This window comes from Sprattus sprattus (genome assembly GCF_963457725.1).
Source record: "Sprattus sprattus genome assembly, chromosome: 2".
NCBI classification, from domain to species: domain Eukaryota; kingdom Metazoa; phylum Chordata; class Actinopteri; order Clupeiformes; family Clupeidae; genus Sprattus; species Sprattus sprattus.
Genome location: NC_137921.1, coordinates 4009224 through 4031725, shown reverse-complemented (window position 1 = coordinate 4031725; position 22502 = coordinate 4009224). Strand labels below are relative to the sequence as shown.

The 22502-nt window shown below is 40.3% G+C and overlaps 2 protein-coding genes across 2 annotated transcripts; one reads left to right on the top strand and one right to left on the bottom strand.

The window, feature by feature from the left end:
- Positions 1–701: 701 nt before the first annotated feature.
- On the bottom strand, positions 702–2534 carry LOC308361076 (tumor necrosis factor receptor superfamily member 14-like; the record flags this gene model as incomplete). Its single annotated transcript, XM_080833321.1, is given in 7 exon segments — positions 702–712; positions 1091–1278; positions 1380–1467; positions 1808–1963; positions 2087–2212; positions 2348–2471; positions 2475–2534. Coding segments are annotated over 7 exon segments (753 nt in total).
- Positions 2535–17994: 15460 nt separating this feature from the next.
- LOC308360651 (H-2 class II histocompatibility antigen, A-U alpha chain-like) lies at positions 17995–20282 on the top strand. Its single transcript, XM_080832685.1, has 4 exons — positions 17995–18078; positions 18571–18819; positions 19412–19696; positions 19920–20282. Exons 1-4 carry the CDS (start codon positions 18021–18023, stop codon positions 20039–20041), a joined length of 714 nt encoding a protein of 237 aa, XP_080688811.1. The 5' UTR covers positions 17995–18020; the 3' UTR covers positions 20042–20282.
- Positions 20283–22502: the final 2220 nt, after the last annotated feature.

Sequence of the window (22502 nt, the reverse complement as noted above, 5' to 3'; positions counted from 1 at the left end):
TTGGTCCAGAAGGAGAACAGGTCATTTGGCAGTCCTGTCTGGTTCAGTCTGTTCCATAAGCACCTGGAGAGAAACAAACTGTATTACTCTTTGAACTTTTCCACCAACTATCCATTTATACTCCATGCAGGACAGCCAGCAATCTTGCAGGCCTTTAACCAAACCTTAATCTCATGATGGCTCTGACTTTTAAATAAAAGAAAGTAAACTTGGTGACTACAATGGCAAGATTAAAAACAAGTTTGAGCATATGGGTTAAGAGGAAGAAAGGGATCATTGTTGCCATGTTCCTAAAGAAAACACGAATATTGTTGATTACGTGAAATGGTTTATATTTCACATTTAATACCTTTATTGTCTTAGATTCAATTCCTAAAGAAAAACACAATTAAACATAGTTTTTCTATCTTTCAATTTGATTCTTACCCTATTTCTGTCTTGTAGGAAAGTAGTTTTTTACCAGAAGATTGAGATTCTGGCTGTTCCTCGGGATGTTACCTGCAGTATATCCCTCATAGGAACCACAGGAACACCCAGAATCTCATGCTCTCAGTAACACACTATTTCCCTACAAGAAAACAAATTCAGTCAGAAACTGAGTGGTAAAAAAGTAGGCTACTCACCATCAACATCATTAATATGACCATAAGAGACATTCAGACCGTTCTGATCACGTGACTGCTGCCATCATACCACCTAGTTCACTTTGTTCCTACAGAAATACAAACATTATGATCAGAATGGCAATAAAACCTGACACAGATTGGACAGAAATGGACATAAGCTTTAGTAAATAACGGTACCTCTGTTATTACACTACGGCCTGACTTCTCTTTCTCTATGGACAGCGAAACAGAAGTGTTAGTTTGCATTTAATATGCATTATCATGAAGTAAATATTCTGGATTGATCATTTCAATACACCAGTATGAATTAATTAATTAATTAAAAATAAAAAAACTGTTAAGAGGAGAAAAAACAATACATCCATATGCTTATGTCTATCAATTGTCACGACAATGGAAAACATGATAACAGTAGGCCTAAATAATAACTATAATTTAATTATAATTAACATGAACATTCATACCTAGTTGATCTGCTCTTTTCCTCTTCCTTCTATTACATATAAATGCCACAGCCCCACACGTAGCAGCTAGGACTGCAACACCAGCTATGATACCAGTTACAATGGCACCAGTGTTTTGTCTTTTTTGATCACAATCAGTGTCATAAGAAGAGGAACCTTCTCTTAGAACAAGTCCAATCAACTCACACCTACAGAGATCACATAAACAGTTAAGTTTGAGATAAATAGATAAATAACCTGGTGTATAATCCTTGCTTAAACATGGAACATTCCAAGTGAATGAACATACTGTGTGTGTGGTCTGCAGGATGTGAATGATCCATTTGAGTATGTGTCGCCTACACAGTCACCACACACAGTATCTGTGGATGCTGTACCTGCATGGACAGACAGAAATAAAGGAAAATAAATTCCACTACCCCTGTCAGCAAAAACAACGTTTAACATGGATGACAAAGACTTGACCAGAACTTTTCTCTTTGAACTTAATTCTAAGTAGAAGACAAACATGAATGTAGTGAAGAATAATGAATGAGGATTGATGATAGAAAATAGTACACAATGATTGGGAAATAATAATTCTGATTCACAATACTTTCAGTGGCTAACATATTACTGTAACATCTGTGTGCGTGTGTGTGTGTGTGCGCACGGGTGTGTATTCATCTCCTCTTTGTCATTCTGTCTCTATAAGGTAATTACAAAAGATTGTCTAACCTGTCTGTTTGATGTACTGCCCTGGTGAGCACTTTGTGTGTTCAACAGCTCCTCTGCAGCCATCTTTGATTGGGTCAGTACAGTAGTGACCTTCCAGAGGCTCACAGAGTGTGTCTGAAGTGGAGCTGCATGCCCTCTTCACTCTTAGACCTGCACCTAGATTAGGATATACAGTGATTATACATTTGATTTAAAAACATTTCAATTGCAATCAACAGTGCAAAGCATTGACATAAATAATATACATAGAATGCACAAATGCTCAAATATTTGTCTTACTGGAGTCACAAACTGTGCAGGATTTACAAGACGCCAGTCCATTGGGTGCATCAGTGTAAGTAGGTGACAGGCATGGAACACATGCGGTACTGGTGATCTCAGTGCAGTGTCTCCGTACATAATAACCTTTAGTGAGTAAATAAATAGTTAATACGTAAATCAAACCTTGGTTTATCTCATTGATGCAACATGCGTTTTTGGTAGAAAGCTCTAACGAAGGAGCATGTCATGTACTACGACACAGTTACTACTGCTACTTACCAGGACCACACATAGGGCAGCATTCCTGTCCTATAAGATATTCAGCTCGACCACAGGCAGGAGACACCCCAGACACGGCTATCAGGATCCTCAGAACTATAATCACCAACTTTATCATGATTTCCTAATCAACTTTGGGTCCAGCTGACGTAATGATGGCATTCACAAAGCTGTGCAACAAACTCATGTCCTACAGTTTCACCGATGCATCTGTCAAACCAATGAAGAGACAATTTATTTAATTGCTATTTTTATTTTCAAGGCTCTTTACAAAACTTTTATACCAACTCCTCCTTGGTGGCCCTTGAAACCATCCACAGACACTATACGCTAAACAGATTAGGTACATATTACATACAGATAATAAAATAAACAAGGATGCATTTGTATGATGTAGAGGCAAGGGGGTACAGTTTGTATGCAACACAATTTAATATGATATGTTTGATGGCTGTGGCATACAGAGGGGCTGCCAGAAGGGAAGAAGTTGGAAGAGGTTGTGTTCAGGGTGGGAGGAGTCTGCGGTGATTTATTTAGCCTGTTCCTGTTTTGTTAGATGTAAAAGTCCGGTAGGGGGGGGCAGGGGGCACTAATGATTCTTTCCTGCAGTATCTGATTAATAGAAAAATCTCCTAAAATATTGTTACCTGATATACTGAACACTGTAATAGGCCCGGTTTTTCTATGACCAAGACAGTAACTGCTAACGTAAGACCCATGTGTATTTCAGGTGCCAGGTAACTAAAGAAAACCTCACAGCTGAATTCTGCACTGAATTCTTTGTTCTCTCTGACTTATAGAAAAATCTCCTAGTTTTTGCTGTTGTTGCAACAAGGAATCAGGACTGACCAGGAGATGTTAGTGAGACCGATTCCATTCTAAATGGCCTTTGCCTTTTAATTAAATAGCAGTTTACCATCCATGTCTGACCCAGTGTCTCACTCTGACTCCACCTTGCCACTCCTCTATAGGCTAGGTGCACGAAATACTCAGGGCTGTTTGTTTTCTGTTTAGCCAGGTGTGTTTGAACCTGCCACTATTCTGAATGCAATTATACACGTCCTTCTTTATCGTAACGCTGATTCATTAGGTGCAACACCTAACCAGGTCCGTGTAGACGCTAATTACATTCAGAATAGCGGCAGGTTCAAACACACCTGGCTAAACAGGAAACAAACAGCCCACACTGAGTATTTCGTGCACCTAGCCTATAAAGAGCTGGGATAAGTCTTAAGCAGGGGTCTCAAACTACCGGCTTGCAACAGTCGGCAACAGCGCCTGCAGTTCAATTCTGTGGAAATAAGTTAAAACGATCTCTCACTGAATTTTGAAAAAGTGAAACTATATATTTGTAGACTATTAAACTGAAGTTAATAGCAATCTGGGTTAGGCATCAAAGCTGCTCTTGACAGCAGACACTGTAACAGGATGTTAAAGAACACTCCGGAGTTCATGCAAATAATAAAGAAGGTAAACACGATTATTCCGCATATCAGAGAACCGCCTCTGTCTGTGCAGAGTCGGCAACAGCCTATGAGTTTTAATCCGTCGAAATGATGAGACACTATAGCCTACAACAATCTCTCACTGAATGAAAAAGGGAAAACATATTTGAGTATAGGCAAATTAACCTGAGATTAGTAAGAAATTGCGGTTAAACATCAAACTCACTTTAACAGCTAACACAGCGCAAGAATTTAAAGTCACACCCGAAAGACTTACCAATCAAACACACTTAACCAAGAGAAAACAAGGTAGCGAATGACAACAAATACTGCTCCAAAATGAATTCATGCTGTCCTCGATCGCACACTGCACGGTACATTATGTAGGATGGAGCTTGAAGAGTGCAGGATGTGCACGCTACCCACACAATAGTGTAGGTTCGATGTGGTCTCCGCCCCTCTGCAACCAAGCACGGAGTGGAAACAGGATATACAGAGTATTCTGTCGAGTTTAACACGATTAAACTGCTAGCGTGATGCTATACCCTATCCTACGGTGAAAGGTATATTGATTTCACGCCACGATTATTCGGTGTTTAACAAATTATTGTCAGTTTAATTGTCCAAATCAATCAATCGATCAAACTAGGAACGATATAATCCAGGTAATACATGTCTTGCAATGCATGCACAGTGCAACAAACTCATGTCCTACAGTTTCACCGATGCATCTGTTAAACCAATGAAGAGACCATTTATTTCATTGCCCTCTTTATTATCTTATTTCTCGTTTCATTTGTGCTTTTATATTTTCAGAGCCATATTTCAGTTGGTAACTAATACCAGTGTCAGATTGGTACAAGTTAGAAAGTGTCATATGGAACGGTCATCAAAATAAGCTTTATTGGCCAGGTATGTTGACACCTACAAAAAATGTGGCTTTGGTCGTTGGTGGCCCTTTAAACAATATACAAACACTATAAGATATACAGATTAGGTTCATATTACATACAGATCAAATAAAAAGAAACTGACAATATACTGTATATGAAGTGTAAGTGAACAGTAGACAAAAGGATGCATTTGTATGATGTAGAGGTTGGCAACAGCGTTTATGTGTTATAGTCATGGAAATGTCCAACCATGGTGTTTCCTCTCCATCGAAGCACCGTTTTGAGAGAGGCGCAACCGCAACAGTACGTGGTAACTTCATGTGGTTTCCAAAAATGAGTCAGTCTCAGAAGTTTCTCCCCTGTTACAGTTTAGATACTGTGCAACTCTGCTACGGTGATACATTTCACAGTCACAGTGTGTCTTCTCACTTACCACCTAGATAATAAGGTGTTTACTAGCCGCCATGGGCAGCCGTGGCCTACTGGTTAGGGTTTCAGGCAGGAAACCGTAGGGCGGCCGGTTTAATCCCCAACCAGTAGGAAAAATGTGGGCGGGGGAAGTGGTAGACCACTGCTCTCACATGCCCACATCCACGGCTGAAGTGCACCTAACCCTGATGACTGCTCCCCGGGCGCTGCCAAAGGCAGCTCGCTGCTCTGGGTTAGTGTGTAACTGCACTTCACTGTGTGTGTGTGTGTGTGTGTGTGTGTGTGTGTGTGTGTGTCACTTCCCTGGATGGGTTAATTGCAGTGGTGGATTTCAAAGTGTGTGTGTTCACTTTCACTATATAATATTATGATATATTTCATTCTCCAAATCAAGTAATCACTTACTATAAAAACTAAGAAAATCAGTTTCAAAAGATCAAACCATGAAAGATAATCGAGGGAACAAATGTCTTGCAATGCATGCTGTGTAGGATCGAGGCTATCAAAAATAATTGCACAAACGGACTGCCTTGTCAGACACTAGGCCTAAGAAGGCCTGTGTACAACACAAACTAACTCATCAGATTTGTATGGGTCCCAGCACATGTTGGGATTGGGGGATTGAGATTGGGGATAGGTTGGTAAAAAAAAAAAATAAGCATTGTAGAAGACCTGAGCCCAAAGCAAATTGGGGAGAGGGGAAGTTGAAGGTGAATTTCCAGAGGGCTGCTATGGGGGATCAGTGGAGGGCTGCTATGGTGGATCAGTGGAGGGCTGCTATGGTGGATCAGTGGAGGGCTGCTATGGTGGATCAGTGGAGGGCTGCTATGGTGGATCAGTGGAGGGCTGCTATGGTGGATCAGTGGAGGGCTGCTATGGTGGATCAGTGGAGGGCTGCTATGGTGGATCAGTGGAGGGCTGCTATGGTGGATCAGTGGAGGGCTGCTATGGTGGATCAGTGGAGGGCTATGGTAGATCAGTGGAGGGCTGCTATGGTGGATCAGTGGAGGGCTATGGGGGATCAGTGGAGGGCTATGGGGGATCAGTGGAGGGCTGCTATGGTGGATCAGTAGAGGGCTATGGGGGATCAGTGGAGGGCTGCTATGGTGGATCAGTGGAGGGCTATGGGGGATCAGTGGAGGGCTGCTATGGTGGATCAGTGGAGGGCTGCTATGGTAGATCAGTGGAGGGCTGCTATGGTGGATCAGTGGAGGGCTGCTTTGATGGATGGAGAGGATAAAGGGAGACACATGTACGGAGAGAGAGGCAAGTGGGGGGAGGAGCTGAGGGAGGATGGTTGCTCTGGGTCTGACATTGTTACAGTGTTGGAATATGAAATTGTTGAAATTGCTGCCTTTTGTAGGGGGAACAAGGCCTTGTATTTAGATGAGGATGGTATAACGATGGTTGAATTCAGAAGAGTATAGTTGTTTTCCCCAGTAGGTGGCGGTATGTGTTGCACAGGCGTATAAGTCACCAATACAAACATTTGAATGTTCAGTACGACTCTAGACCCAATGGTGCACGCCTCAGCAATATCCCGCACCTCAGCAATATGCTGCTCTGATCTTCTAATCACCTCTGCTTTAAAGTCATTAGGCAAACAGGGTGAATGCTTTCTACTTTTGTGAGATGTACATGTCCCATATACAGTATACATCACAGTTTCTTGATTCTTTAAGTGCTGACCAATATGTTCAAAATAATCTTTTTTCTGTGTTGTGAGACCTGGAGTCACAAACCAGTCCTATAAAATGTACAACCTCCCCATTTATTTTTGCTTCAAGGAGATTCATGTCGGTTGTGAAACTTTTGCGACACAGCGGTTTTCCTAAATTTGGCCAGCAGAGGTCTGATTTGAATAGCTTTTATTCGATGCAACTGTGTTGAAAACTTCTCTTGTTTGTAAAGCTTCACCTCGCCATCACTAGTTTTGACAGCTTCAAACACAGACTGGTTACGATACAACCCCTCAAGTTTTTCCCAAATGTATTCACCGGCAGCACAGAATGGTGATGAATGTCAATCTAGAGCAGGGGTGTCAAACTCAAATACACAGAGGGCTGAAATAAAAAAAATATGTCCAAGTCGAGGGCCGGACATTGTGGCAAGGGCTTGCGCTTGCGGGCCTAAATTGACGTATGCTACTAGCGCTGGGACAGTGCATTGTGCGACTTGCAGTATTTGTGGTGCGTTCGACATACCAGCAGCCGCGGCAGACAAGCTCTGATAGATAGATTAATAGGAGATAGATGGATACTTTATTAATCCTAAGGGAAAATTAGGCGAGCCCAATAAAATATGGAGTTAGATTAGTTTCATAATTCACAAACCAGCGAAACGCGTTTCAAACCAATGAAACGCGAGGCACAAACCAACGAAACGTGTTTCAAACGAACGAAACGCGAGTCACAAACAAACAAAACGCGATTCAAACAAACGTAACGCAATTCACAAATGTATTTCAGGTTTCACAAATGTATTTCATGTTTCACAAATGTATTTTGTGATTCACAAATATATGACCCCATGACATTGGTTTGAAACCTGACGAACACGAGTTACAAATCCCTGCATTCGTTCGTTTGGATTTTTGACACTTCGCACACAGTTTCACAAACGCATTTTTTCTAAAAGATATTCTCTGCAGCCTATCAGAGCTCTTCCAATTTTAGCCAATCATGTTATGGACTACAACCACCCACCATAGGAACGGACATCTGTCTTGAGATCTTAAGCAATGGAATCTGATACCTGCCCACCAAATGTAAGTGAAATATAGCTTGTTCATTTTATTAAACCGATTATCATACGTGGTTGAATATTCTTGAGAATGGCAGGATCCATGTTTAGTAATTCTAAGTGTTTCATAGGCTAACGTTAAAAAAAGAGCTAGCTAGTCAATGTCTAACATAACCGTGTCCTTGCTAACATGGATAAAGCTACGCTTGACGCATTAGTTTTCTCTCTAGCCAGGTAACGTCTTACATGGGACTTTAGTGAACAAACCATTGAAACGATTTTTGTGGCATGACAAAATAATAAAATTGTGTGGCAGTAGCTTGGTAGTTAAGCATTTGTAGCTTGAAATTGGTCATTTCATGCCCAATGTAAAGTATAGCAGACATCTGAATGTTGGGATGGTCCATTCAGTTGAATTCTGAAGCACCTTATGTGTGTCTGTGCACTGTGTATTTATGTGTTTGTCTAGGGTTAGGGTCTGCCTTTATATATCATTGCCAGACTTCTGGGTGTGTCTAGAACAACAGTTAACAGGCGGATGAAAGAACATAATCTATCGTTAAGGGCCTTGTACAGTAGTTGCAGTGACAATGAATTGGATGATTTGATCACAGAAATTAAAAACACAATGCCTGAGGCTGGATATCGTGTTGTCCGAGGCGCTCTCCTTGCAAAGGGACACAAAATGTAATGGGATAGGTTGCATGCGTCCATGCATCATGTAGATAGCGTTGGTGTGTTCTCCAGGCTGACAGGCCTTGGATGTGTGGTCAGAAGAACATACAGTGTACCTTGTCCAAAGTATTTGGTGCACATTGACACCAATCACAAGCAAATAAGGTATAACGGCAGTTAACAGTTTATTTATTAACATGTACAAAATGATGTAGGCTGTATAACATCATTGTATGTCACATCATTGACAGACCATAGTAACCAGAACTGTATGAATTTAACGTTGTTTTAGAATGCCATTAACCAATTTTTGCTCTGCTAAGATGTAGATATTGTATCATGAGACCTATGCTGTTGGAAATGTTGTGTATTGTGTTTAAAAGACACTTATCCATTGTTCATATACTGTTCTAGCTAATACGATTTGTTTTAATAAAGGTACAACTTTGTTATCTTCGGGGGAATAGATGGCTACTCAAGGAAGGTAAGAATGCTCAATGTTGAATACCATCTAAAACTATGCTTATTCAAAATACATGGAATTAACACTTTTCAGACAGATGCAACTTCCATTTGGGCATTTGTTGTTTAGCTCGGGACAGTGTAGTACAGAAATATCTGTCCCTCATGTTGGATAGAAAACTAACCGATCAAAGTACTAACTTACTGTTCTATTTCTAAATGTATGTGAGGTTATATATCTGAAGGTAGCAGACAACAACCGCTCTGACACACACTTGGCCTTCTTCACTGAAGCTGTCAATGAGCATGGTTTTCTTCTGAGGTACACACCACATAACTTTAAACCATTCATTTATCAGTTTTGTACATGGCAGTGGTAAAAGCACAGTGCTTGTTTGTCAGGTTTTGCTTTTGTTTCAGTTGGTTTACTTAACATTTGTTGTGCTTATATCTAATATCTATCTTTGTCAGGATATATTTGTACCAGAGATCGAATGGGAGGAAATCTTATACATCAGTGAGCCACACCCTGGTGTCAATGTCCCTGTGCTGGACAGCCCACTCTCAGATGAAGAAATGGTGCAACTTCAAGACACCATTGAACCACTGCGAGACTCTGAAAGTTTTGGAGTGGACATTTATCTCAACACTGTCCAGTTTGTGGAGAATTTACTTGAGGCAAGATAAATATCCATTGTTTTACTGGGCAAGTTATTAATGAAACTGCATAGTTGGCTGTACATACCTATTAAACACCTGATCAGAAAACAGGATTTTTTTGTCACCGGGAAATCTTTTTATTAGCATAACACACAATTCTTTGACAATACAACACAAAATTATTGGAACAAAGCAGTTTATAATTTGTTACACCAGTGAAGCAGTCTGGTGGGGAAGATTGCCCTGCCAAATTAGTTTTGTGTAAACAGCTTAAAAACCTACACTAGCCAAAAACCACTATTGGTGGATCTGACACACATCAATAAGTCATGGTGGAACTTGATGTAGGTCTGGTAGTGGCTGGGAAGCCTCAATTTGAAGAAACAGGTGTGTGCTACCGGGTAGGTAGAGGTCACAACCTCAACGATGAGGTTGGTAGTCAGCTGCTCCCACCCAACCCAGAACTTCAGGAGTTCACGTAACATCTCTGGTGATGCTATGAGGAACAATATGCAAAAATTGGTTAATGGCATCCTAAAACAACGTTAAATTCATACAGTGCTGGTTTCTATGGTCTGTCGATGATGTGACATACAATGATGTTATACAGCCTACATCATTTTTTACATGTTAATAAATAAACTGTTAACTGCCGTTATACCTTATTTGCTTGTGATTGGTGTCAATGTGCACCAAATACTTTGAACACGGTACACTGTATGTTCTTCTGACCACACATCCAAGGCCTGTCAGCCTGGAGAACACACCAACGCTATCTACATGATGCATGGACGCATGCAACCTATCCCATTGAATTTTGTGTCCCTTTGCAAGGAGAGCGCCTCGGACAACACGATATCCAGCCTCAGGCATTGTGTTTTTAATTTCTGTGATCAAAGCATCCAATTCATTGTCACTGCAACTACTGGAGAAGGCCCTTAACGATAGATAATGTTCTTTCATCCGCCTGTAAACTGTTGTTCTAGACACACCCAGAAGTCTGGCAATGATATATAAAGGCAGACCCTAACCCTAGACAAACACATACACAGTGCACAGACACACATAAGGTGCTTCAGAATTCAACTGAATGGACCATCCCAACATTCAGATGTCTGCTATACTTTACATTGGGCATGAAAGGACCAATTTCAAGCTACAAATGCTTATCTACCAAGCTACTGCCACACAATTTTATTATTTTGTCATGCCACAAAAATCGTTTCAATGATTTGTTCACTAAAGTCCCATGTAAGACGTTACCTGGCTAGAGAGAAAACTAATGCGTCAAGCGTAGCTTTATCCATGTTAGCAAGGACACGGTTATGTTAGACATTGACTAGCTAGCTCTTTTTTAACGTTAGCCTATGAAACACTTAGAATTACTAAACATGGATCCTGCCATTCTCAATATTCAACCACGTATGATAATCGGTTTAATAAAATGAACAAGCTATATTTCACTTACATTTGGTGGGCAGGTATCAGATTCCATTGCTTAAGATCTCAAGACAGATGTCCGTTCCTATGGTGGGTGGTTGTAGTCCATAACGTGATTGGCTAAAATTGGAAGAGCTCTGATAGGCTGCAGAGAATACCTTTTAGAAAAAATGCGTTTGTGAAACTGTGTGCGTTAGGAAAGTCTCAAAAATCCAAACGAACGAATGCAGGGATTTGTAACTCGTGTTCGTCAGGTTTCAAACCAATGTCATGGGGTCATATATTTGTGAATCACAAAATACATTTGTGAAACATGAAATACATTTGTGAAACATGAAATACATTTGTGAATTGCGTTACGTTTGTTTGAATCGCGTTTTGTTTGTTTGTGACTCGCGTTTCGTTCGTTTGAAACACGTTTCGTTGGTTTGTGACTCGCGTTTCATTGGTTTGAAACGCGTTTCGCTGGTTTGTGAATTATGAAACTAATCTAACTCCATAATAAAATGTCACCGTTTCTTATTTAAATCAATGGAACTTTTTGCAACATTCTGAGGAGCAGGCGGGCCAGATTTGACACCTAGAGTGGGCCTTGAGTTTGACACCTAGAGTGACGAAAAAGTCGGCTGAATTTAGAGATGACTGTCGAAAGGGAAAGATGAAGGTGGCCTAAATCAGATTTGAAAATATCAAATTCCATGTGATGTGTGCTGTTCACACTGTTGTTTAAAATAACATTTAAAAGATTGAGTGGGTCCAAGTAGGTTTCACTCTCGGCGAATAAACATAACATCTCTTTCTCTCAGCCACTAGATGGTGCAAAAGACTGAGAGTTCCTTGTCGTCCACTTCCACATTTCTGTAATCGAATAGAGCCTGTCATTTGCATATCTGGGACCCGTTTGCATTGTTGCAGCCTTTCACAAACAAATAAATTTTTTTGTTTAGCTATTGACAATACAATAATCTTATAAACTCCTGAGCAAAAACAAAAGACAAAACATGAACTGAATTCAGTTGGGAGAGCTTACAAGAGTTAGTTTAGATAGAATGAAAGCTGCTGGATTAATGCTTTTCTCTTTCAAAAAATATATATCTAGTACTGTGAAAAGAACAATATCTCTTCATCTCCCGTCTCCCAGGTTTCATTTATTGTCTTGTTTTTTTATCGTTTAACTTCATGTAAACTGGTCCAGGTAAAATTATGGTTTAACCAATAGAGACAGCAATTTACTCTTTGGTAAACAGACAGTTTCCATCAGCCTAATCATGGGATACATGTTCAACTTGGTTGACAATCCATATCAGGGTCACACTGTGTTGGTTAATGGGGCAATAGAATTAATCAAATAAATAAAAAATGAGCAACTTCATGTATACAGGCTCACACTCACACACATTGTTTAAATGGCCTGGATATTCACTTACTATTCTGTGAAAGAGTTTTTGCTCATTTTATGCACCAAAGGTTTATATTAAAACCCCTGTGAGGTTCTTTCATCTTCAGTAGTCTATAAAAAAAAGGCATTTTGTGGAACTCTATGTAGTCACTTTAATGCAGACGAAAATTATATATTCTAGTGTCAGGAACACTAGGGGTGCTGTTGTATCAAAGCGCTGAAGCTCTTAAACTTTTTTTTCTGCCAAAAAGTTCCTCTTCAAATCGAAATGGGGCCCTTCCTAGCAACAGGTGATCATCTAATCTCATTGGCTACAATAAAGTCAAGTCTTGCACCCGAGGGACTTTCCCAGGGGGTGTGTCACTGAATGTAATGAGCAGAATCTGACACTGGGGGCACTGTTGTGCCACACAGACTTGTGCCACAGAGTCTTGTATCCTGAGCTGAAGCTTCTCTTCAAATTGAAATATGTCTCTTTCCAGCAACAGATGACGTCTGTGTTTTAAAAAGACCTCATTGGCTGAATTAATTAAACTGGTCCTTGTTTGGGACTTTCCGAGGTGGTTTTCAAAAAGGGATATTTGTGTAACCGAAGTTAATTTCACTTTCACGTGTTTGCTTTCTGAGAACAAACAATTCAATGGGAAAAAACTGTGAGTCTGCTTTGACCTCATTAGCACCATATGAGGACAGAAAAAGGCCTTGCAGCTCTGCTACTACTATTACCACTGCCATTATCACTACTGCTACTGATAATATTAATCATAATATGTCCATAAACCTAAACACAAAATTGTCCTCCTTCAGTTGCAAACTATATAAATCAAATAACATTATGAATCTACATTGGTTTAAGTGGTCTCTGTGAAATGTATTACGTGATCTTTATTCACTATTGCCTGTAGGTTCTCACTAATCCATGGTTGACCACACATACTGTAAGATGTAGCTCTGCAACAAAGGATGCATAAATCAACCACACTGCTAACGCTGAGGCCTTTGAATTGAGCATCACGCTCAGTATCTACTACATACAACTGTCTTTGTCAGCATCCTCCACAATTACACAGCCATTAATATATCCAAACACAACGCTAGTTTATTTAGATCAGTCAGCACTGTCAGAAGAGGAGGCTTTTTACTACAGCATCAGGGCCTAGTATCTGCATTACACCCTCAGCACCTTCTACTATCACTTAAACTCAAGCAAACACAGCACTTAAAGTTTGGTTTGCTATGAGGGAAGCTGAGTCAAACAATATCATATTGAAAGTGCTGTCTGCGATCGCCTGCACGTATTAAGGAGAAGTTTATCTCTGCATATCAGGTCAGCAGTTTTGAGGTGGGCAAACATGATGGCTGGCTGCAGACACTTGTGTTTATCTTCCTCTTGGCCTAAGCCTTTAGGGGTAGTGGCTTTCGGTGGTCTGCATCAGACGCAAACACGAAACCCAAAGGCGTTGTGCACGGATCCAGTTTGTGTGCTGGAAGTTCTTCATTCTCCGGGAGGGAGTGAAAGGTAAGCGGTGGAAAGTGCAAGTCCTTTAATGTTTGTGCTGCACCCGTGGCCTGAGCCAGCTGATTTGACCCACAGGCTGAGAGTCTTGGTTTAGTATTACAGCGCGTCAGCAGATCAGCTGGTGCACTTCCAGAAAGCCACAATGTGCCCCAACCATGGGATCTAAAACTAAAGATCGTGGGGGAAATGACTATTTATTATTTAACAATGGTCAATGGGCTGTGTAGTGTTGTTGTAGTATGTTCAGCTGTGTGATTGACAGCAGGCCAGCAGATACACGCTGAATTAATTCATTCACATCACATTCCATTAGACCAAGCCAGACAATATGAGTTGGGTTAACTTGTCCCGTCCCAGTTCTTAGCAATCCAGATCGTTCCCTTCATACCAGAACTGACCTGCAACTGGCCCTCATTTGACCTTTTTTTGTTTTCCATGTTTTTCCTTGGGCCTCCAAAACAAGCATTCCTTCTGAGGGAAGTTTATTACTCTCTGTTTTAACATTTATCTGACACAGAAGCCATTACAAGCTATTTTATTTTGATTAATTTATTATTAATTTAATTCAATGAAATGTGATATTTAGCACAATATTCATGCACGCATGTTAGTGCATGTATTCAGATGTTAGATTGATACTATCTATTGACAGATTTCAAAATCTCTCTTTCAGGAGTTTGTTTTGCATTCAGGGATTTTGTGTGGTGTTGTATGGTGAAAACAGATATATTTTTATAAACTAGTCGCTCGAAATGGTGACTTTGTGACTGCATTTCCTGGTGATCCATGAGTGAATCTCCCAGTAACCCAGAACTACTCCCTCAGCCTGTTTCAGAGTTCACTCTGTTAGTAACTAGTGATGTCACAACAGCAGCTGTCTGTGCTCGTGTTACTGTAACCACAGACAGCAGAGACATAGACCCCATTTGTTGTGTGTATGTTGTGTGCCTGGTGTTGGTTGTTCTTCCTCATTTTTCCTTTGTGTTCAGTTGGCTTGATTGTTGTTGACCATAGTCCACGTAGTTAAAGATTAAACATTAAACATGAAGGGCACTAGCTCAAGAGCCAGTACTCACCACAGCAAGTAGTTTAGGCCAACCGTTTATCTTTCCAGGATTCGGAGCTTGGGCTCATAGTGACAAGATAATAAAATATAATAGGGAATCTGAGGTAATCGGCTGAAAATTCTATTGACATCTGAATTGACTACTGAGTTGTTAGTAACAAATCCTTCTGCTATGTAGTAGTGTCCTTTACCTGAAAGTTGTTTATAATTCGAATGGTTACAGCACATTATGTCGTTGTGGTAATTTGAATGGTTACAGCACATTATGTCGTTGTGGTAATTTGAATGGTTACAGCACATCATGTCGGTGTGGTAATTTGAATGGTTACAGCACATCATGTCGGTGTGGTAATTTGAATGGTTACAGCACATCATGTTGGTGTGGTAATTTGAATGGTTACAGCACATCATGTCGGTGTGGTAATTTGAATGGTTACAGCACATCATGTCGGTGTGGTAATTTGAATGGTTACAGCACATCATGTCGGTGTGGTAATTTGAATGGTTACAGCACATCATGTTGGTGTGGTAATTTGAGCAGAGTACGGGTGAGAAAGGCCCTTGCTCTCAAAAGCACAGTTTTAATCAGATTCTCTAATCTTCTGATCAGATGACCAGATTGCTCTGGTGAGACATGGGTTTGGCATCTTGCCAGTCTCTGGAGTTTTCCACAACACCAGGCCAAACTGGTCCAGCTGGTATTATTTGTTGCTGTCTCTTGGCAGAGTCTGCCAGTCTAAATGCCATTGCAAGATTTCACCTTTGATTTCAGCATTTAACAATCATGAGACAGATCAGCCTGAGAGAACATAGCAGGCCCTAAAGGGGTTTTGATCTTATCATAGGAGCATATTGCCCAGCAAATTATGTGCTGGGGGTAACACTTAGGAGTGTAAACTTTGCTTTTGCGCGATAAAGCGTGGGTCATGGACATTATGATAAGAATATCGAATATCAGTGTGGGATCGATGTTGTCTTTGTTTTTAATTGGATTTTATTCCTTATAAGGATGGATACAAGGTATTACAACACAATAATAACTGTAACCCCCCCCCCCCCCCCCCCGCAGGAATTAAACATTTTCTCTTCTGTCTCATTGCCTATAGGCTTAATTTCAATCTGGCCTTTATATCAGATAGGAGTGTTTACATTACTGTGTGTCAGTGAGCGCTGTGGATAACTTTCTCTCTGACTTCTCTTCTTTCCCGGTGCAGTATTGTAATATATACAATAACACTTAACTAGTGTGCACTGGGGTCTGTCATAATAGTGTGCGCCGCCGCTGGGTCTGTCATAATAGTGTGCACTTGGTCTGTCATAATAGTGTGCACTTGGTTTGTCATAATAGTGTGCACTTGGTCTGTCATAATAGTGTGCACTTGGTCTGTCATAATAGTGTGCACTGGGGTGTGTCATAATAGTGTGCCCTTGGTCTGACATAATAGTGTGCCCTTGGTCTGTCATAATAGTGTGCCCTTGGTCTGTCATAATAGTGTGCACTGGATTTGTCATAATAGTGTGCACTGGCCTATCGTAACTTTCTTACGCTATAGGAAGGAAAGTCTGATTGCCTGGGTGTTTGGGTTTCTGAAACACCCTTTGGGGATTGTGTATAGATGCTGTTTGAATGCAGGGACAGTGAATGATTCAGCATAAAGTCCATAGAAAATAAGAAAAGAGTACCTGAAACCAGATAACAAACAGCATCTGAGAACAGTATGGTTTAAGTCTAGATTTGAAATTGGCTTCAAAGACGACTGAGCAGCATAACAGCTAAAAGATGAAAATTAGGTACAAAGACACTGGAAATGTATGGAGCCATAGGCCAACTGAATCCACACATGAAACACTTGTGTATATATACACATACACCTACACATTTAGGAAGTACAGCAGCTGCATATATGGCAGGAAGACCCCTGGCCAGACCTCCATATCCACCAATCGACCCTATCAATCACAAATACAAATATGTTCAAATGTGATTTGTACCCGGCAACAGGTGATGGCCTTTTACAGAGCTGTGATTGGTGCATGAAGTGGAATCAGTGGGGATTTTACAGGCTGGTTAAACTTGAGTAGCTGCTTCTCTTTGTTATGACTGTGTGGTGGAGCTGGGATAGGAACTCAGCACTGTGACTCTCAGTTCAGCTTCATATGGGAATATAGCGAAGTGGTGAAGCCACTTCCAGAGACCTGAGAAAATATCTGTCAGGGAGATTAATAAACAAACAAAAAAATTGGCTCTCAGGATCTCTTTGGTTTAATTGTACACTACATTAATAACTATAATGCATATAAGAAATGAAAAAGCATGTTTGTTGAAATTTATACTGATACTTATGAAATATGTATTTATTTAACGACAGTAAGAAATGTAAAAGGATGTTTGTTGAAAAATATATTCAATACTGTTGTAGTCTAGTTGGACGACATTCAAAATATTGCAGCCGTCTGAGACGTCCTGCATTTGAACTGATAGTTCTATCCTCATAGATAAGACGTGTTATCAGATTAACTGCTGTCTAATTGGACACCTTAATTCTGATTGGGAGTATGGAATCATTATATCTCTTCCCTTTGCTTTGGTCTCAGAATGTATGCAGCAGGAAAAAAACCTCAGTGATCATTTGATCAAATCAAACGGTGAGAAACAGTGGGTGGTTTCAATATGAACAGTTAATGAAAATCTGATGAAGAAAAATAGAGAGTGATATGTATTGTTTGTCATTAACTCACTAAAGACTTGACAGAAATCCTAGACTGAAATTTGACAGGAGTGTTCTCCTGGACACAGATGATGCACTGAGGAACCTGATTATCTGATTGGTTGTTGGGTGAGTGTCTCTCAGTTGAGTTTCTCTGTAGTCTGAGAGAGTTTGTCTTCCCTGTGCTCTCACTCTCTGTTTAACACTGAGACCCCTTCGGTTCCTGAATCCAAAGATGACTTTAACATGGATTTTACTGCTCCTTACTCAGATTATCTGCACAGAGACTAAGAGTGAGTAAACTGGCTCTTTTTAGTTCACTGGGGTTTTCACAATGAGAATACTGATGAGGGAAAACACTATGAGCAACAAGTTCAATTCTGCATAACAAATGTAGCGGCATGAGTTGTTCACATATTAATTCTATGTAATACTGTTACTGCTTCTTTGTCCATCCCAAATTAAATGAAATGTGAGATAAAAATCCTGTATGACAACAGTTCACCATGGATAGAACTTCAGTATATGATGGTGATAAGAGTGGGAATATCATAGTGTTTATGCTGAGGATAGGCTGTAAAATATCACAATGAGATAATTTATTTATTAGTCCTAATAAACATCCTTGCTGTCAGGGTGAAGAGCTACTGAGATACAATTAAGGAATATATATCATACCTCTACTGAGTTGTGTGGATGAAGTGTCCCTATCATATACACATATTGACATGTATTGTCTCAGTTTGTGCAGGGGGTTTAAAACTTTGTTTGGTTGTATGTTCCAGTTGTACATGTGGACATTAGAATGGATGGGTGCACAGACTCAGATGGAGATGGCATGTATGGACTGGATGGGGAAGAGATGGCTCACGCAGACTTCACCAAGGGCAAAATCGTTATGACACTGCCTGAGTTTGCTGATCAGTTTACATATGTAGAAGGCACATATGAGCAGGCAGTTGGAAACCAGGAAGTCTGCAAACACAACTTGGGACTAAGCATACAAGCAAACAAAAGTCCAGCAGTAGCAGAAGGTGAGTCCAAATAACATCACTGATTTTATTTTCTTCAGCCAGTTTTAATCACTGGTCATGTTCTAATATATGACATATTTACGGACAAAGCTGTTTGATGATTCCAGGATTTTCCACATAAAATTAGTCAGTGTCATGGACAAGTTTTAGGACACTAAAGCCAAACTTAAACAACTGACCAAGTAGGCCTAACATGCACATTATTTTTATTGTACAAATGGCTGCAGTAAATTAGTTTACAATTTTGCTCATCATTATGTACATGTCGTTACTCAGTCGACACTTTATAGGCTTTATAGACTTCCAGCACTAGTAAGGTGTACATGTTATCAGTATTGATGAGCTCCATGGATCAATCTCTCTTTCACTCTCTCACTCTCACTCTCTTTGACATCCCTTTCTCTACTGCAGTAATAACTGAGTGTCTCACTGCATATGAAAGGACTGAAAGACAGCTACGTTTAGTCTCTCCCACATTAAATGTTTTTCTTATGTGTGTGTTTGTCATTGGTCACTGATAAATCAGTGTTTGTTGCATTGAAATGTCTTCCTGTCAGGGGGACACCATTTCACTCTTTTATGTCGTCCCCAGCCCCCCCCATGAGCTCCATCTACCCCAGAGATGAGGTGAAGGTGGGCACTGGCAACACTCTCATCTGCTATATCACTGGGTTCTACCCTCCCCAAATCAACGTGCAGTGGACCAAGAACAACAAGAACGTGACACAGGGAGTGAGCAGCAGTCAGCTCCGTGTTAATGTTAATGACGGCTCCTTCAGCCAGTTCTTCACCCTGAAGTTCACCCCTCAGGAGGGGGACATGTACACCTGCACTGTGGAGCACTCGGCACTGGAGGGGCCCATGACAAGAGAGTTTGGTAAAACATTACATCATATTGATACATATCCAGATGGGTATTCATATTGCATATATTATGGCTATTCAACAGTTGCACCATTCACCTACACTTGTCCAATGGATTGTGTTCTACTGGAGTAAAAGTAGTTGTGGGCTAGATCATGATTTATATATAAAATTGGATTGTAAAAATTGTGTTCTTCAGATGTTGAGGTTTGTGTGTGCATATGTGTCTTCCTCAGATGTTGAAGTATCAGAGCCCAGTCTTGGTCCCTCAGTGTTCTGTGCAGTGGGTCTGACTCTGGGACTGCTGGGGGTGGCTACCGGAACATTCTACCTCGTCAAGGGAAACCAGTGCAACTGAAACTGCATTCTAATGTGGCTTCCTATTCATTCACATGAATGAAATGTAGATAATGCAAAAATCCTGACATTCTCTGTTTCTCTGCCTCAGAATTATGTTGAAAGTTCAATGGAAGAATGACACTTCACAATAACCCCTCTGTAAATCATTGTTTGTTATACTATTTTGACTCTGGTTTACTGTTTGTTTGCATATTCTCTGATGTTTATGTTGATGGATTCTACTTTGGAGTTTGAATTAATATTCTGTGGATTTACTCCTGAATTATGATGTCTCCATAAAACATATTGGCCTGGTTTCCCAAACAGGGATTAAGCCTAGTCAGAGATTAAATCATTTATTAAACCCAGATTTCTCAGACATGGATTAAAATAGTCTCAGACTTGCTCTAGTCTTGATTTAAACAATTAGATTTCCAGAGGGACGTTTACAGCTAATCCAGATGTAAATGAAGCCTTAAATTGAGGTATAACTTTAAAAATCAGGTGACAATAGAGGAAAAGGGTTATCTTGACTATTTCAATGATTATGAAAGACCACCACCTACACCAGGGAGTAGGTTGCGTATAGACAGGAGAACCCCACTGAATGATTTTAATGACATATATTTTCATGACCATTTCCGTAAGTACAAAGATAATTCCGCTGAAATAGTTTGTGACTTAGACTTAGAGGAACCCCTTAGTATGAGACTGTAGTCTAGAAATGATTCATCTGAATTTAAGCAACGTCTCAGGAAGCAATTTGTTTAATTTCAGTAGAATTAAGTTAACCTGTCCTGGGTTAACTTAAACCCGGATCGGGAAACCAGGCCATTGTGAAAAATTATGTGTGATTTGAGTCTGGAAGAAGATAAAGCCAATAAAGGTATAACTATATGAACTGAAGACATAAATCAGTGAATATATTTGAAATCATGATATTGATTAATCGTAAAATTGATTAATTCATTCTTGTTTTGTATTCAATTTTATTTGTATTGCGCCAAAACAATAAAATTGTCTCCAGGCGTTTAACAGAGCCTGGACCCCCTTAGAGCAAGCACGATGGTGACAGGGACAAGGAAAAATCAGGAAGGAACCTTAAGCAGAACCACGGCACATAAGGGGGGACCAATCTGCTTGAGGTCGGCCGTAAGGAGATAGGAAGGGGGCGTGGAGATTGTGTGGCAGAAGGGTAGTATGTACATATGTGTATAAAAAGTAATCTTAATAGTTTATTACTCGATTATATATTATAACCTAAATTCAAATATCAGATCCACTACTCTGTATGCTCAACTTCTAAGTAATGTTTTGGCAATGCCAAACTCTTGGGTTCCCCATCCAGGGAACATACAGAATACTGATGATATTATTAGAATACTTTCCCTTCGCTCTAAATTGTACAAAACAGTCACACCACCACCGGGCTCTCCCTCGGCCACACCTCCTCGTTCCCCATTCGGGTATCATCACTCCCAATCCCCAGTCTATTAGCTCCCCTCACCTGTCTGCAATCACCTGCTCGTTATCTCTCGTCAATATAGGACGTAAAGACTCTGCCCGTGTGCTCTCTGACAGACTTTCCAGTGCTTCAAAGTTTGTGCTTTTTTCATCTAGTTTTGTGGATCTCCTGTGTTTTTGGCTCCTGTGTTTCTGCCCTTATGTACCTCTGAGCTTGTGAGTTTAACCTGCCTGAGTAACATTAAAGAAACCTCCCTTGCTGCAAATATGTTTCTGGAGTCTGAGTTTGTGACACATGTTGTGCATGTAATAATGACTCAGCATGACTTTTTAAACCAAAGCCTCTATAATCTACTAATGTGGGTTTCTATGTTAGAATGAAATACTAGGGACAAAGAGGCAGAAGTGGAAGCTAACGAGGAGGAAAAGATGTTAAATATGAAAAGCTACTGAATGCAAGTCAAAAAGCACATGAAACTAGCAGGTAAACTAAAACTTGTCTTAATAAGTGAACGGTAGTAAACAGCTCCATGAAGCGTTTAGTGTTGCAGCAACTGCAGGTCAGTACAGGTCATGATGAATAGGCTACAACAGTGAGTGGAAGGTTCATGTTAATGATACAACACATGAGGTGGGACTGACATCTGCTCACTGCCGACGCTCCTGTAACTTAAAAAGGGTTTTGTTTCCTCCAGAGGGGGGTTACCTACAACCCACAGACACCAGAATTCTCATGTTTCCATGATCCATGTTAAATCAAATCTATTCAGCTGCAGGACTGAGACAACTCTACCACTCAGACTGAGACCATTAAAATGAAACCAAACATGACAATGAAATCATCTTCTAATGCAATATCACACTTAGTACTCTAAAATCCATTTTCCTAGCCCATTCAAATCAAACTCTGCATAGGAACACCTGACAGTCCCGATGATCAACACTGATTGGTCCATTTCTATATGTGCCACTCTCAATACTCTGTGTCTTCCTCTATCTCTTTCAGACGCAGCAGA

Coding starts and splice junctions, on each gene's coding strand:
- LOC308360651 (XM_080832685.1), top strand. CDS start 18,021: ATGACTTTAACATGGATTTTACTGCTCCTTACTCAGATTATCTGCACA. Junction 18,079..18,570: donor TATCTGCACAGAGACTAAGA/GTGAGTAAACTG, acceptor TGTATGTTCCAG/TTGTACATGTGGACATTAGA. Junction 18,820..19,411: donor AAGTCCAGCAGTAGCAGAAG/GTGAGTCCAAAT, acceptor TGTCGTCCCCAG/CCCCCCCCATGAGCTCCATC.